A 12,717-nucleotide genomic window follows, 5' to 3' on the forward strand; every position below is an offset into this window, starting at 1 on the left:
GTGGTAAAATAGGAGGAGGGGGAAGGTTAGTATCCACATTCCTCCTCTTGAAATAAATAAATAAAGGTACTTCTTTTGACTCAGGCCACAATTTCTGAGATGACTTAGTAAGAACAAGTCCTGTATCAGGATTTATGTAGAGTTCTTTTTGTTTTGGGTCCAATTTGTGTATTGGTGTGTCGAAATTTGGACCCCGTTGCTTCGGAGACACAATTTTAGGTTTCAGTGCCGAGGATTTCGGTGCTGGGGTGGAATCAGTTTACGATGCCAAAGGTTTCGGTGCCAAAGGAGGCTTCATCTTTGGGTCAAGGATTTTCACTCTGAAGCATATTTCGAATTCCGAGCCCGAATGCTTTGGCTAGGTGTCAGTCTTTGGCTGACTAGATCCAGAGCCGGAAGGCTGTGAGACGTGTTTCGGTGCCGAGACTACGGGTGGGGCGTCAGAGACATCTTGTCGGTGCCAACCGTTGCTCGAAGGCGGGGGTGGGACCGAAGCCTTTTGTTTTGGCTCAGTTGGATTTTGGGTTAAGGGGCATTCTGTACTTGTGGTACGTTTACATTGCTGCAAGTCTCTTTCCGACTCGGAGTCCGATCCCGGTATGGAGACAGGTTACTCTTGTTCTTCCTCAGCCCCTTATGCATCTAATTCTTGCTCAGATTCTTCACCGAAGATGTTCAGCGTGTATTCGTCATTTTGGCTTTGCATCTCGCGACGTCGAGCATGACGATCACAGAACGTTTTCTTCGATCTGAACGATTTACATGTGTCGCAGTTTTCTTTGTTGTGCTCTGGAGACAAGCACAGGTTGCAAACCTAGTGCAAGTCTGTGCGCTTATACTTGGTGCGATACCGAGGGCAGAATTTAAATGGAGTCTGTTCCATCGACTGCGAAGTGGACCGACAAAGATAGGCCGAGAAGGTCTTTCCAAGATCTACGATCGAAGTAGATGTTTTCCTCGGCGGATAAGATACATGGAGAAGTGGAATACGCATTCAAAAACAATACCGACGCGGGTAGAGTGGATTGAGCATCGAGGAGTACCCAAAGCAACGGTTTCAAAGCGGAGGGCAGCGATACACGTCAGAGCCCGATGGCGGGAAAAAACAATCTAACAGTGGAGTCGATACCCATGCACACTATCACCAAAAGGAGGAGTCACCTACCTCATGACTGGAAAGATTTCTTCGAAGAAAAACAACTTGCAAACATCCAGACCCAATACTACATGGCAGGAGCATGCAAAGCATGTGATCTACAACAGTGAATTTTATACACCTCTGCTTAACTCACTACAGCAGCTGTTCTTAACTTATTTCCCAGGATTTTGTTTTAAAACATAGAAAAACTAGTAACCCACACACCATGGTAGATTCCTCCAATGTTGTGGGGGTCATTCGTCAGTTTTCACTGTCTCTTACAGTCAGGTATTATCTAGAGGTGCCGTACAGTGAACACTGACCATCTGACTGCCCACTCTAAATTAGGCGGGCTGTCAAATAGCCAACTCTCTGACAGCCCTTGCTCCATCAGGCCACCAGAGTAGTATGTCAGCTGCAGAAAAGTCTTATTGCTGACATACCTAAGGACTGCCTACCTCTGAATGAGGCGGGTGGATGGACCTTCAGTTTGGTGGAGAGGGTACTCTTTCACTGCTGAAACACAGTAGCCTCTCCACCAAAAGCTAAATCACTCCAGAAATAATTTTAACATTAAAAGATAAAAATAAAAAAAGTCAGATCAACTCCCAACTAAACACATCCTCTGTTACAATTGGAACACATAATGACAATAGGCTTGTAATTTCAAGTCAAAGGAACACCACTGCACTATAGCAATAGCTATTGTTTGTCGAAACATGGCCAAAACAGTTTCTTCATCATGAACAGACATTGTGTGCGCCTGGTGGAGGACAAAAGAGAGAGTGCAAGAGATCTGATATCAGCAGCTTATAGCAGCGGTTCTGAAGCTGCCAGGCCTCACTTTAAAAAACAAATCAATCACTGGCAATTCCAAACCCCCCCCCCCCCCCCCCCCCCCAGCAAAGCCAACTACAGATCTGAAGCAAACAACATGTCAGCAGCCATCTGGCTGCACATAAAAAGAAATAAAGGCATACCCTACAAGGGATTGTAAGTGAGCAGCTGCTACCAGGTGTTGGGAGCTTCTGGGCCATGCACAAAAAAGTACAATGGCAAAGTCAAAAAAGTATAAGCAAAGTCAATCATCGAGAGGGGGCATGGCATGGCGTTTCAGAGGACATGAGCTGCGGCTGGAGAAGTAGGCAAGGTGCTATGCTCGGTCCTGATTCCAACACCTGCTCAGGCCGCTTAGGCCGAGGTCTGAGGGCTGAAGGCTAAATTGAGGCACATAGGGTGCCGCAGGGCATCAGGGGCATGAAGAGCTACCCACGGCTGATGTTCGCAGTGTCGTCTGGCAAGGAGTGTCATAGAGGCGAGTGGCGTCTCTGCAGGAGGGTGTCGCGGAGGACAAGTAGCGACCACAATGTTGGTAAGGTCTCTAGTGCTTCTGCTGCTGAAACCGGCCTTGAGCACACCACCGCCTGCCCCAAGTTCTTCCCCAAGGAGCACTAAGATGAGTGAAGGCCCTGCTCTACTGAGTGCCTGCAGTGCTTGAGCGCAGTGGAAGTGGGGGTAATTAGATACCAATGACAGAGCACAGCTAACACACAAGTAAATAGCTGATTGAGCCCAACCAGCAAACATATTTAATGTAGAAATTGCAACAAATAAAATCTGTTCAGCAAATTAATCTTCTTTTACAGATGTTCTTAGTTCATAACATGGATACAGGTACAACCAGCCAACACGTGTTTCGTCGCCATAAAATAAGTTTGTTGCGACTTTTTCAAGGCTTTAAGTGGGGGTAATTAGAGCCTGGTGCTGGGGTGAGGCTCAGAGTTGAGATTCAGCGGGAGAAATGTCAGAGACACGTGGGGCCCATGGTCCAATTGCAAAAGCCCACAAGAACGTGTAAGGGCCCCCATGAGACCCCATCACAAAAGTGACTGTGTGAGCCAATTGGATTGAAGATTGTTGCACTGCACATGGCACAGCAGGTGAGGGGCGGAAGTTCAGAAGTGTGCTCGTGGTCGCAGAGCTGTGAGCAGGCCCGGGAGTGAGGCCAAAGAGGAAGCCTGATTAGCGGGTGCTCCTGCAGGTGTTTCCCACGCTGGTTAAGTCCTGATTATTGAAGTACTGCGCAATCAGAAGCAGCCAGAAGCAGCCGCTGCTCTCTATATACTTGGAGTTCACATCTTTGGTGTCCCTTCGTTACTGCTCCTGCTGTAGTCTTGGACAATTTGCCTGGCCTTTCTGCAGTCTTTTACTCAGCCCTCCACCCAGTCATAGCTTTATTCTCCTATTGTAATTACCTGCCAGCCATCGAATCAGAATCGAAGTGCCTGAAAGGAACGTCCTTGCAACCACTTTGTTTACTTTGTCTGGTCATAAAAACACCTTGGATCCACTGCTTACTTTTAGAGTTGTGTTAACACTTTCGCCGCAGGGCTAATTCGCCCGTGGCACGGGGGAGAGGGCTGCGCGTGGCGCCGCAGTGCTTGTGACGAGCTCGGCTCGTTACGCAGCACGTTGGCGCTGTGCTCATGACAAACTGAGCTTCTCATGACCACGCCCGCTTAATGGAACGCCCAGCACAGCAGGGGAATTATTCCATTATCCCCGCATGGGCGTTCCACGGCGGTTATGACAAGCTCGTCATGAGCACAGCGCCACTGTGCATCATAATGAGCTGAGCTCGTCATGAGCACCGAAAGCGTTAAAAAACGTCAGGAGTGCGAGGACCTCAAGAAAATTACACTCAGGGCATTTGATTTCCTCTTCACCAAGAAAACCCTACAAAGCAAGGAGATCGCACAGTGGGACTAAACAATTACAGCAACTTAATTATAAATACCATCCGGTTATCACCAGTTTCATCCGAAAGATATCCCGGATTGCACCTGACATCACAGCAATGCTCCCTGATGGACTGGTCCCTAGCCCTCAGCTAGTAACGCCCCCTTCCTGGGACTATGTTGAATCTCAGGGGGGTTATTGCATCTTTGTTGGGGACTGGTCTCAGACAAAAGAGTGTACCTAGGATGGCCTAGCTCGGCAACCTTCTGACGCTTCTTTACCTTTGAATATGGATACAGATGATCCAGTTGCTCTTCAAAACCCGCCCCATATCTTCCTAAACAGATCCAAGAATGTCTGTACTCCCGCCATTACACCTGCCCAGGGGGGACATCTGTAATGGATTAAGTCAGGATGGTGGTCTTGAAGAACCCTTGGGAGATTAACACAAAATGGTTGGGAGGGTGAGGATATGTAAAGAATCACAGTCTGGGGAGGATTATACACTCCCAGACATCGATATTGAAGCTCTAAAAGGGTTTGGGGAAGCCCTTCTGATCATTCCCCTAATGGTGATCTTCCAACAAACAGATCTAATTAAAAGAATGATTTATTCTTAAGTTCTTCTCCTAGGCGTCTCTCTATGCCCCCCTTATATTGTTGCTCAAGCCAAATAAGTGTCTGTTCTTCGGAATCTGTTCATGATGTATACTTGCCTTGTACACAGTCCAAGACTGGAAATGGCTGGGATGGTGTCCGCTTCAAATACCTCTTTTGTATAGAAAAGATTTTATATTCCATTTTCTCTCTAATATAGAAATACGTATTAAGCTCTAATCATGTACTGGAAATTATGTCTGCAATTTTGTTAGAAGTACAGAATGTAAATAAGTCTTGCCCGCTAAATCAATACTTACAACACACTCCATTATGAAATTATCTGTAGAACGGATAGATATCCGGGTCATGGAAGTGTTCTACCTAGGTTACCAGCGGGGAGTCGCCCGCTCTTAACTTTATGTCGGGCGTGAAGGTTGCCCCTGCCATGAACCCAGGACGCATGAATACTCATAATTAGAAATTCAAGCCCCTTGGTACTACACTAAGGAGACACAGCACGAGTTCCGTGAGTTGGTGAAAAACCAAGTATTTAAAACACCCTAAGTTGGACACACTTTAGGAGGTGTCCTCCAGTGTGGTGTATTTTTATAGGTCCTGATGAATGCTGAGTGAATGTTACTAGTTAGGTCCTGATGAATGCTGAGTGAATGTTACTAGTTACAGCAGAAACATGTTGACCGCATTAGTTTTTTAAGCACACCTGGTTTGGCATTGACACTTACCTATGGTGAACGCTTTATCACTTTGATTTTAATGGAATATAACTATCCCTTTATTAAAATTTGGCATAGGGAATTGGTATAATTCCTTTTAATTGCACTACAGGTTGTTGGGCCTAAAAGTTTGACTCCCTTTTCTATTTAAAATGAACCCAATGATGAGATTCAACACCTACTTCAACATATACTTGTTTGGTGTATGAGGGTTCAATTTTACCATCTTGAACACATTCTTCCTTCTTGCACTTTTTCCAATTTCTTTAACTACTGCTCTTCCTCCTGTTTTCCTACTTTCGATATTTTGATTGTGGGTTATAAGGTGGAGGTTTGGGTCAGTGGATCGTTCTTTAGTTGTTTTGGATATAGTTGACCTTGGGGGCTCAGGAACGATTTCGTTGTTGCCTTTTCTCTCTTATTGTTTTGATTATTTTGTATCCTCATCAAAGACATAAGCATATAAATATTCCCGCCCATGCACAGGGGGACCCCGGAAAACATATATACATATTTATTTATTTATATATGTGAAAACCCTATTTGAAGCTATATATTCATATTATATATATATATATATATATATATATATATATATATATATATATATATATATATATATATATATATATATATATATATATATATATATTCACTGAAAAAAAACATAGGTTTTACACCGGTTATAGTTAGCTGGAAATTTTACTGACATAAAACCATAGAAATTCCAACGTTATAGTTAGTTGGACTCACTATAACAAGCGCGCCTGCAATGCACTGCTGATGACGTCACATATTACATCACTCATGACATCGTCAGTGACATCACTCATGTCAGGTTTTTTAAATGCTAATTCCTAACTATATATAAGGCCTCAAACCTATGAAATGTAATATTTTTTATAATGAATCCTATATTGTATATTTATATAATAGTTTTTTTTTTTAATTTTATTTTTTTGCCCTGGTGCGCTCCCGGTGCGCGCCCCGGTGTGCGCCCCGGTGTGCGCACTGGAAAGCGCAGTTTTTTTGGAGCGCCCCGGGTCGCGCATTGGTGAGCGTCCCGTTAGCGCTATTGCCGTGAACGAAAACATTGTGACGTATCGCGTAGCCGCGTCCGCGTGATACACACGGCGTAAGCGCACCCGGAAGTACTCGAGCGAATACGATCGCGCAACGCAAGCATCTGATGCGCTTACGCGACGCGCCCCGCGTAAGCGCGTCGGGTCATGTGACCTGAAAATAACACTTTTTATTGGTGCAGAACAATTTTGGTTTCCAAATGATGAAAGCCCGGGTCATGTGACCTGAAAATAACACTTTTCATTGGTTCAGGACAGTTTTTTTTCCTAAATGATGAAAGACCCCACCTTTTTTCCTTATTCTGACTTCGTCCTTTGACTGAGGAAGACCTGTTTGGAGATCTTTGAAAAAAAAATGTGAACTTTAAAATGGCTACAGTAGCAGCAGCAGCTGGAGCATCTGCACCACCACCACCAAGAGGACCACCACAACATCACATTGGTGGTCAAGAAGAAGAGGAGGAGGAGGAGGAGGAGGAGGAGGAGGAGGGGAGGAGGTGGCTGCAAGAAGACAATACCCCATACAAGCCAAGGCAGCACATTGTATGGGAGTTTTTTTCTATCCCAGAGGGCAAGAAGAAAGTCAATGCGCCAAAGGTGACTTGCCAAATCTGTGGCATTAAACTGTCAAGGGGGAACCCTAACAAAAAATATTATTTTGGTAATAATACCATGATTAGGCACATGCAGCGCAAGCATCCGAACAACTATGCTGCCCCAGAGGTGAGAGAACTGGCCAGCAACCCTGCCCAATCTACACCCAGCACCTCCAAACGAAAACAACCCACTCCATCGGGACCAGAGACAAGGGAGACGATCCCTTGCATACAACCACGGTTTGGTGAATTCAGGATCACATGTATTTTTTTTGTGTGGTAAGACCATCTCCTATGGTGAGCAGAGCATAAAGCTCATCCTCCTTGCTAGTGACAACCACAATTGCCCCAAAAAACCCTAATTTTTTCCTGATTTGTTCTTGCTCCAGTTGAGCCATTTTCAATTCCCTGTTGTTTGTTTTGTTTCTCCCCATAAAAATAACAAAAAAAATACAAAATAGTTCATAAAAGCCAAAAAAAAGTACAAAATGTTCAAAAAACATTAAAAAAATATAAAACAACAAAAAAAAGAAAAAAAACAGTTCTTTTTAGAACTACCTCCAATTTATAAAAAAAGGCTACATTTTTTAAAAACTCTATCATTCTTTTTTCCCCATGGAACGCTTCCCGATACGCTCCGCGGTGCGCGTACCGGGTGCTCCCCCAGCACAAATCAAAAAAAAAATATTTTTTTTTTGCCCCGCGGGGCCCTTTTATAGCCCCCACAAACCTTGGGGGTCAGGGGGGGTCTACTCTGCCCCCTTATGGTCATTTCCCCCTTTGTTTTTGCCACCTCTTGTGTCTCGATCCTACCGAGACACAAGATGGCTGCCGCTCAGGACTGTTTGGAATGTTGACAGACACCCGAGAGCCAATCAGCTTTCCGCGCGCGAACTCGCGTAGCGCGCTGGTTAGCGCCCCGGTGCACGTACCGGGGAGCGCTTATAGATATATATATTTTTTTGAACCTAAATTACTCAAAATCCACTGGAGCACATATCTTGAGACATAGCAAAGGCACATCAGGCTACCAGTCCCTACAATTTTGCCAAGTTTGGTGGAAATCCATTCAGCCGTTCGGGCTAAAAGTGAGGTCGACCGCCCTATGGAAATTAACATGGGGAAAACACGTTTTGGGACCCCCTTTTATCTCGGCCCCCGCTTGACGAATCCCCCCCCAAACTTTCACGGAAGGACCGGAGCGCCGCGAGGCAAATTTGAGGAAATTTTCAGGCAGATTCCTCAATCGGCGCCAAAGTTATTCACAATAGAATGTTGAGATTTTGCATTGAAAATAATCCTAACTATAACTACCTACTGGCGACCGCCAGTAGGTAATATATATATATATATATATATATATATATATATATATATATATATATATATATATATATATATATATATATATATATATATATATATATATATATATACTACTATTATAAAGGAAGAACTTTGAGGCGGGTAAACTCGGGAGCCACAGCGCCAATCCACACACCCGATACATCGTTGGAATTCTCAAGGTGTGCAGATGGACATAGGCTATATAAAGTTAAAAAATACGTTATATTTAAAAAATTTACATTATAAAAAAAGTAGTCCCCTCGAAGTAGCGCCAGCAGCGACCTGCGTGCTGACGTCAGGAGCACAGGGAGGAGCGGCGTCCAGGAGCGGCGGACATGCCACGGGGAGGAGCGGTGACGAGCGGCGAGGAGCGGTGGACTGAGGAGCGGCGGCTAAGGTAAGGCAGCGGGGGTCGGGGCAGGCGGAGGGACGGGGTGATGTAAGGCTTCAACTTACCACGATCACGCTCATTAGTTTTACCTCAAACACAGCTCAGGAAGTTGAACTGCAGAGCGCCAGCGTTTCAGCGTTAAGGGTTTAGGTTGACACACGGGCATTATGTTACCATGCTTGAATCTCGGCACGATGAGCTCCGTCAAGGGTAAACCCCGCTCAAAGAGACCCCACAGGCGAAAGTGATCCGTCAACCTCGGAGCCGTGTTTAAATGTGCCCTCTTTTCGTGGTACTTTTCATGTGGATGGGGAAAGCAAACAGCCCGAAGCGCACTGCTGTGACTATCATATGTCGCCGTTTTAAGGCTCCGGGGGACAATGTCGATGCAGGCGGAGGACGGGACGGGCGGGGACGGGGAAAGCAAGCAGCCCGAAGGAAAGCCAGGAAATCTGGTTCGGTCCATCCCCACTCTAAACACATGGAAATGGTAATTTCCAGGCGAAGGCTGGAGTAATAGCTGCAATACAGTGAGACGGTTTTACATTATAGTGCACTGCTGCGACTATCATATGTCGCCTTTTTAAGGCTCCGGGGGACAATGTCGGGGCAGGCGGGGTCGGGTCAGGCGGGGAACGGGGCGGTCGGGGGCCCGAAATGCTGGACAATGTCTGGGCAGGCGGGGGTCGGGGAAGCCTGATTGCTCCCGTACAAGGTCGGGACGGGCTGCTAGTATATATATATATTAACAAAAAAACAACCAATGCAGCCCTCCATAATCCAAGAGCTGAGTAATGCTATAGGAATTCTCTTTGCACATATACATAAACCAAAAAAGCAGGGGGAAAAGCAAGCACATTTGAAAACTGCTTTAATGCACAGTAGAAACCATAATCCTGCAAAGAGGAATGACAGCATTGCCAGCTCACAGGCTGCATTGTAGAAAACGTAGTGTAGAAAAGCTGAAAATCTAACCCACAGAAATACACAGAAAAAACTGGCACCGTGCCTTTAAGGCAGCCATGACCCCTAACTTCCCATAATGCCTCAGGGGTGACAGTTAAGTCCCAGACTCTTCCCAGGCTAGTGCACTGCACAGATTCTATAGAATCTGTGGGAGTCGACACTTTGGTCATGTTTTGTCAGTTCAGGGTCAAAATTCCTCCTTCTTTGTCCTATGCTGCTAGGTGCTGGAAATGAATGAGTGGCTCTCCTTCGATAAGGCCGAAGGTCGAATCTTGTGCCAAATCTATAGCTTAAACTCTCTGCCGCCCCCATGCTTTATGTCTTCTATTCGGCTTAGTCTCGAAATATATATCCTTGCAGGCAGCGGTTTTCAGGTGGGACTATTCCCTCCTTTGGGGGGAAGAGGTTACACTTAGGGCTGCCATGAGAGCAGAAATAGTTCTTCAACTTAAAGAACAGTCGAAATTTTGTAGGTCCTTTCAATGAGCAAACGACTCATTTGGGCTTAGCTGAAATACTGACTCCCCTGTGCCAAAGTCCGCATTGAAGCTGTTTTTAATGGGGTTTGTGTCCTCCATTAGCTTGGCTGGAGATATTGTTTTAAGCCAGCCCAAGTTGAGTAACAAGGTCGTTTGTGGGAGTCCTTTGGGGAGCAAACCACAGTCCTATCTAACTTGAAACCTACCTCACGGGACCAAAAGGCTGAAGCTCTTGCTAAGACTTTATTTGTTGGCCTTTAAAGAAATTACCAGTATTTGGGATAAAATAACGAAAAAAAAGAGAGAATCTGTGAAATGTGTTGTTTACAAGTTCAAGATATTAATCATGTGCTATTTGTATGTTCGGAGTTGCAAAATGCTAGGCGCATCTTCCTATGACCATCACACCTCAAATTTAACATTCATTCCTCCCACGAGCACCGCTTATTTATTTTGTCCCCACCCAATGAAATGGGTTGTAATAGGATTTATCGATTTTTAAAAACCTTTTGGGTTATTTATTAGGAAATGTTAATGTTCTTTCTTAGGTTATAATATTTTTATTTCTTACTCATCCTGGTGTATATGTGTTGTAATATTTTAACTTTTGCTTTTTAGGAATATTGCACTTTGCTGTCTTACACAACTGTTTTGTTCTCCTCTGCGTTTTGTATAGTATGTATGACAATTTATTCTAAGAAGGCAGCTTTGTACTAAGGAAAACTATTTATTGAAGGAAATTCATTTTTTTGTCTCACATGTAGTATATAATTATATGGAACTCCATCGGAGTTCCATATCAAAATACACTTGACTCGTATCAGCAAAGCATAAATAGTAAGCAGCAACTTGAGAAAAAACCCACAAATAACAGTAGAAATTGGCTCAGAAGTAGTGGCACTTAAGTGAACTACTTGGCAGGTGGAAATGCACATGTGCATAGGTGACATACCATCACGCAGACAGAGCAGAACTAATGAATGAAGTGGGCTGACCCTCAGCCCATGCTTGTATACTGTGGTGGGCAGAAGCAAAATGTGAGTGGCAGCAGAACTGACCAGACATATGGAAGAAGATCACCGAAGACCTCTATGTATGAATACACATATGTATTTTTATTTTTATGAAAAAAGCTAAAGTTTTCTAGACCAGACCCAAAAACAAGCAGCAGGGCCCTAGTTCACCTCAAGAAAAACAAGGGGGTTTTGGAGTGCAAGAGGAGGCTGGCTCCTGGTGGGAAAAGGAGGTGGAAGAGAAAGGGGTGAGGGTGAGGACAGAAAGAGAGAGATAAAGAGAACAGTGCCCTCCTGGACTGCAAAGTAAGGTCTGACGTTCTATGGATGGCTACACAAGAACAGGGTGCAACGTAATTCCATCAGGAGTAGGCTAGTGAGATAGACAGAAAGCCTACTCTAAGTTTATGTAGTTTAATACAAACATTAAAGCTTGCTAAGGTGGTTAGTAGCCAATACCTAAAAAACATTTTCCTTTGTAGAAAAATAATGCAAAGGTTATCTGCATCCCTCAAAAGGCAAGCAAAACTAAAACAAATGCAAATAACTTTGTAGAAAGTGTTCTGATCTCCATCACTGCAGAACTATACATATCCATAGAAATTTGAGGAAAATTAAAGACAAAATTTAAGAAAGTTTAACCGGTTCCATCTGCTTCCGTGACTGTTCTCATGTGTCTCTCACCTGTGCTCTGTGCTCCACTGATAAGTCCCATTGTGAAAAGTCTCTTCAGTGTTGATGTTACAGTAAAGTCCTTAGTTCCTCCATAGACTGATATGACAAGGTTGGGAATGCTGAGCTTCCACTGCTTGGTCATCATTTCATATAGAATATCTGAAGGGGTATTATTAGAAGCACGTACATACTGCAAAGGCAAGAAGGAAAAGTAACCGAAAGTAAAATAATGTACCTTAATAAGCGGAAATCTAATTGGAGTGCCATGATTAAGCAGTGAAAGAAGGACAGACATTGTGGTCACATTTTTAAATGGCTCTTGCATGTGTGTCCCATTTGCAACTCCAGGGCCTGCTTACTGATCACAATCCAAGCTCTGTTCTGCTGTAGGCAATCAAAATCTAGAGGGGCTTTTTCAAGGTTTGATGTGCTGAACACAGGTTTACCAGGTCTGTGCAGCCACCATATTTAGAGGTGGAGAAATCTTTGGAGGCAAACCTTCGGGCGGCGGGGGAGGGGGTGAGGGTGGCTGACAAGGGGAGGGGAGGGGTGTCCAGGCGTCCCAATCCCTAAACAGCCCTCTGGACCAGGAAGGACCTGGTTCCATCAGGGTACCCCAGCATTTTCGCAAAGAAGGAAATTGCTGAACACAGCTTTACCAGATCAGTACAGCCGCCATATTTAGAGATGCAGAAATCTCAGGAGGCAAAGCTTCGGTAGGTTGGGGTGGGGGAAGGGGGGGAGGGGGTACTACCACAAATTAATTCACTCTTGTTTTGGTAGTTGGATCATGGGTCCTTGAGTTGGGCCTGCTATGTACGTCAGTTGGTCTTGTCATGCACCAGGAATAAAAGCCAAAACAGGATATCTGATGTAGAACTGGATATAGAGACAGTGATATATATCTCAGACCAGGGGCGTAACCGGTGGGGCCCGATAATGAAGCATGTCACCAAC

The 12,717-nt window shown here is 44.7% G+C and overlaps 1 protein-coding gene across 1 annotated transcript in view; it reads right to left on the bottom strand.

Moving 5' to 3' along the window:
* The window catches only part of LOC147693361 (transient receptor potential cation channel subfamily M member 2-like), a 1,943,547-nt gene that overhangs the window by 1,727,175 nt on the left and 203,655 nt on the right, over positions 1-12,717 (bottom strand). Inside the window, exon 4 of the mRNA XM_086933684.1 lies at positions 11,770-11,950. Within this exon, the coding sequence (XP_086789810.1) occupies positions 11,770-11,950 (181 nt within the window). The remainder of the gene's footprint in view (positions 1-11,769; positions 11,951-12,717) is intronic.

Source organism: Lissotriton vulgaris, chromosome 8 (assembly GCF_964263255.1).
Source record: "Lissotriton vulgaris chromosome 8, aLisVul1.2, whole genome shotgun sequence".
Classification (NCBI taxonomy): Eukaryota; Metazoa; Chordata; class Amphibia; order Caudata; family Salamandridae; genus Lissotriton; species Lissotriton vulgaris.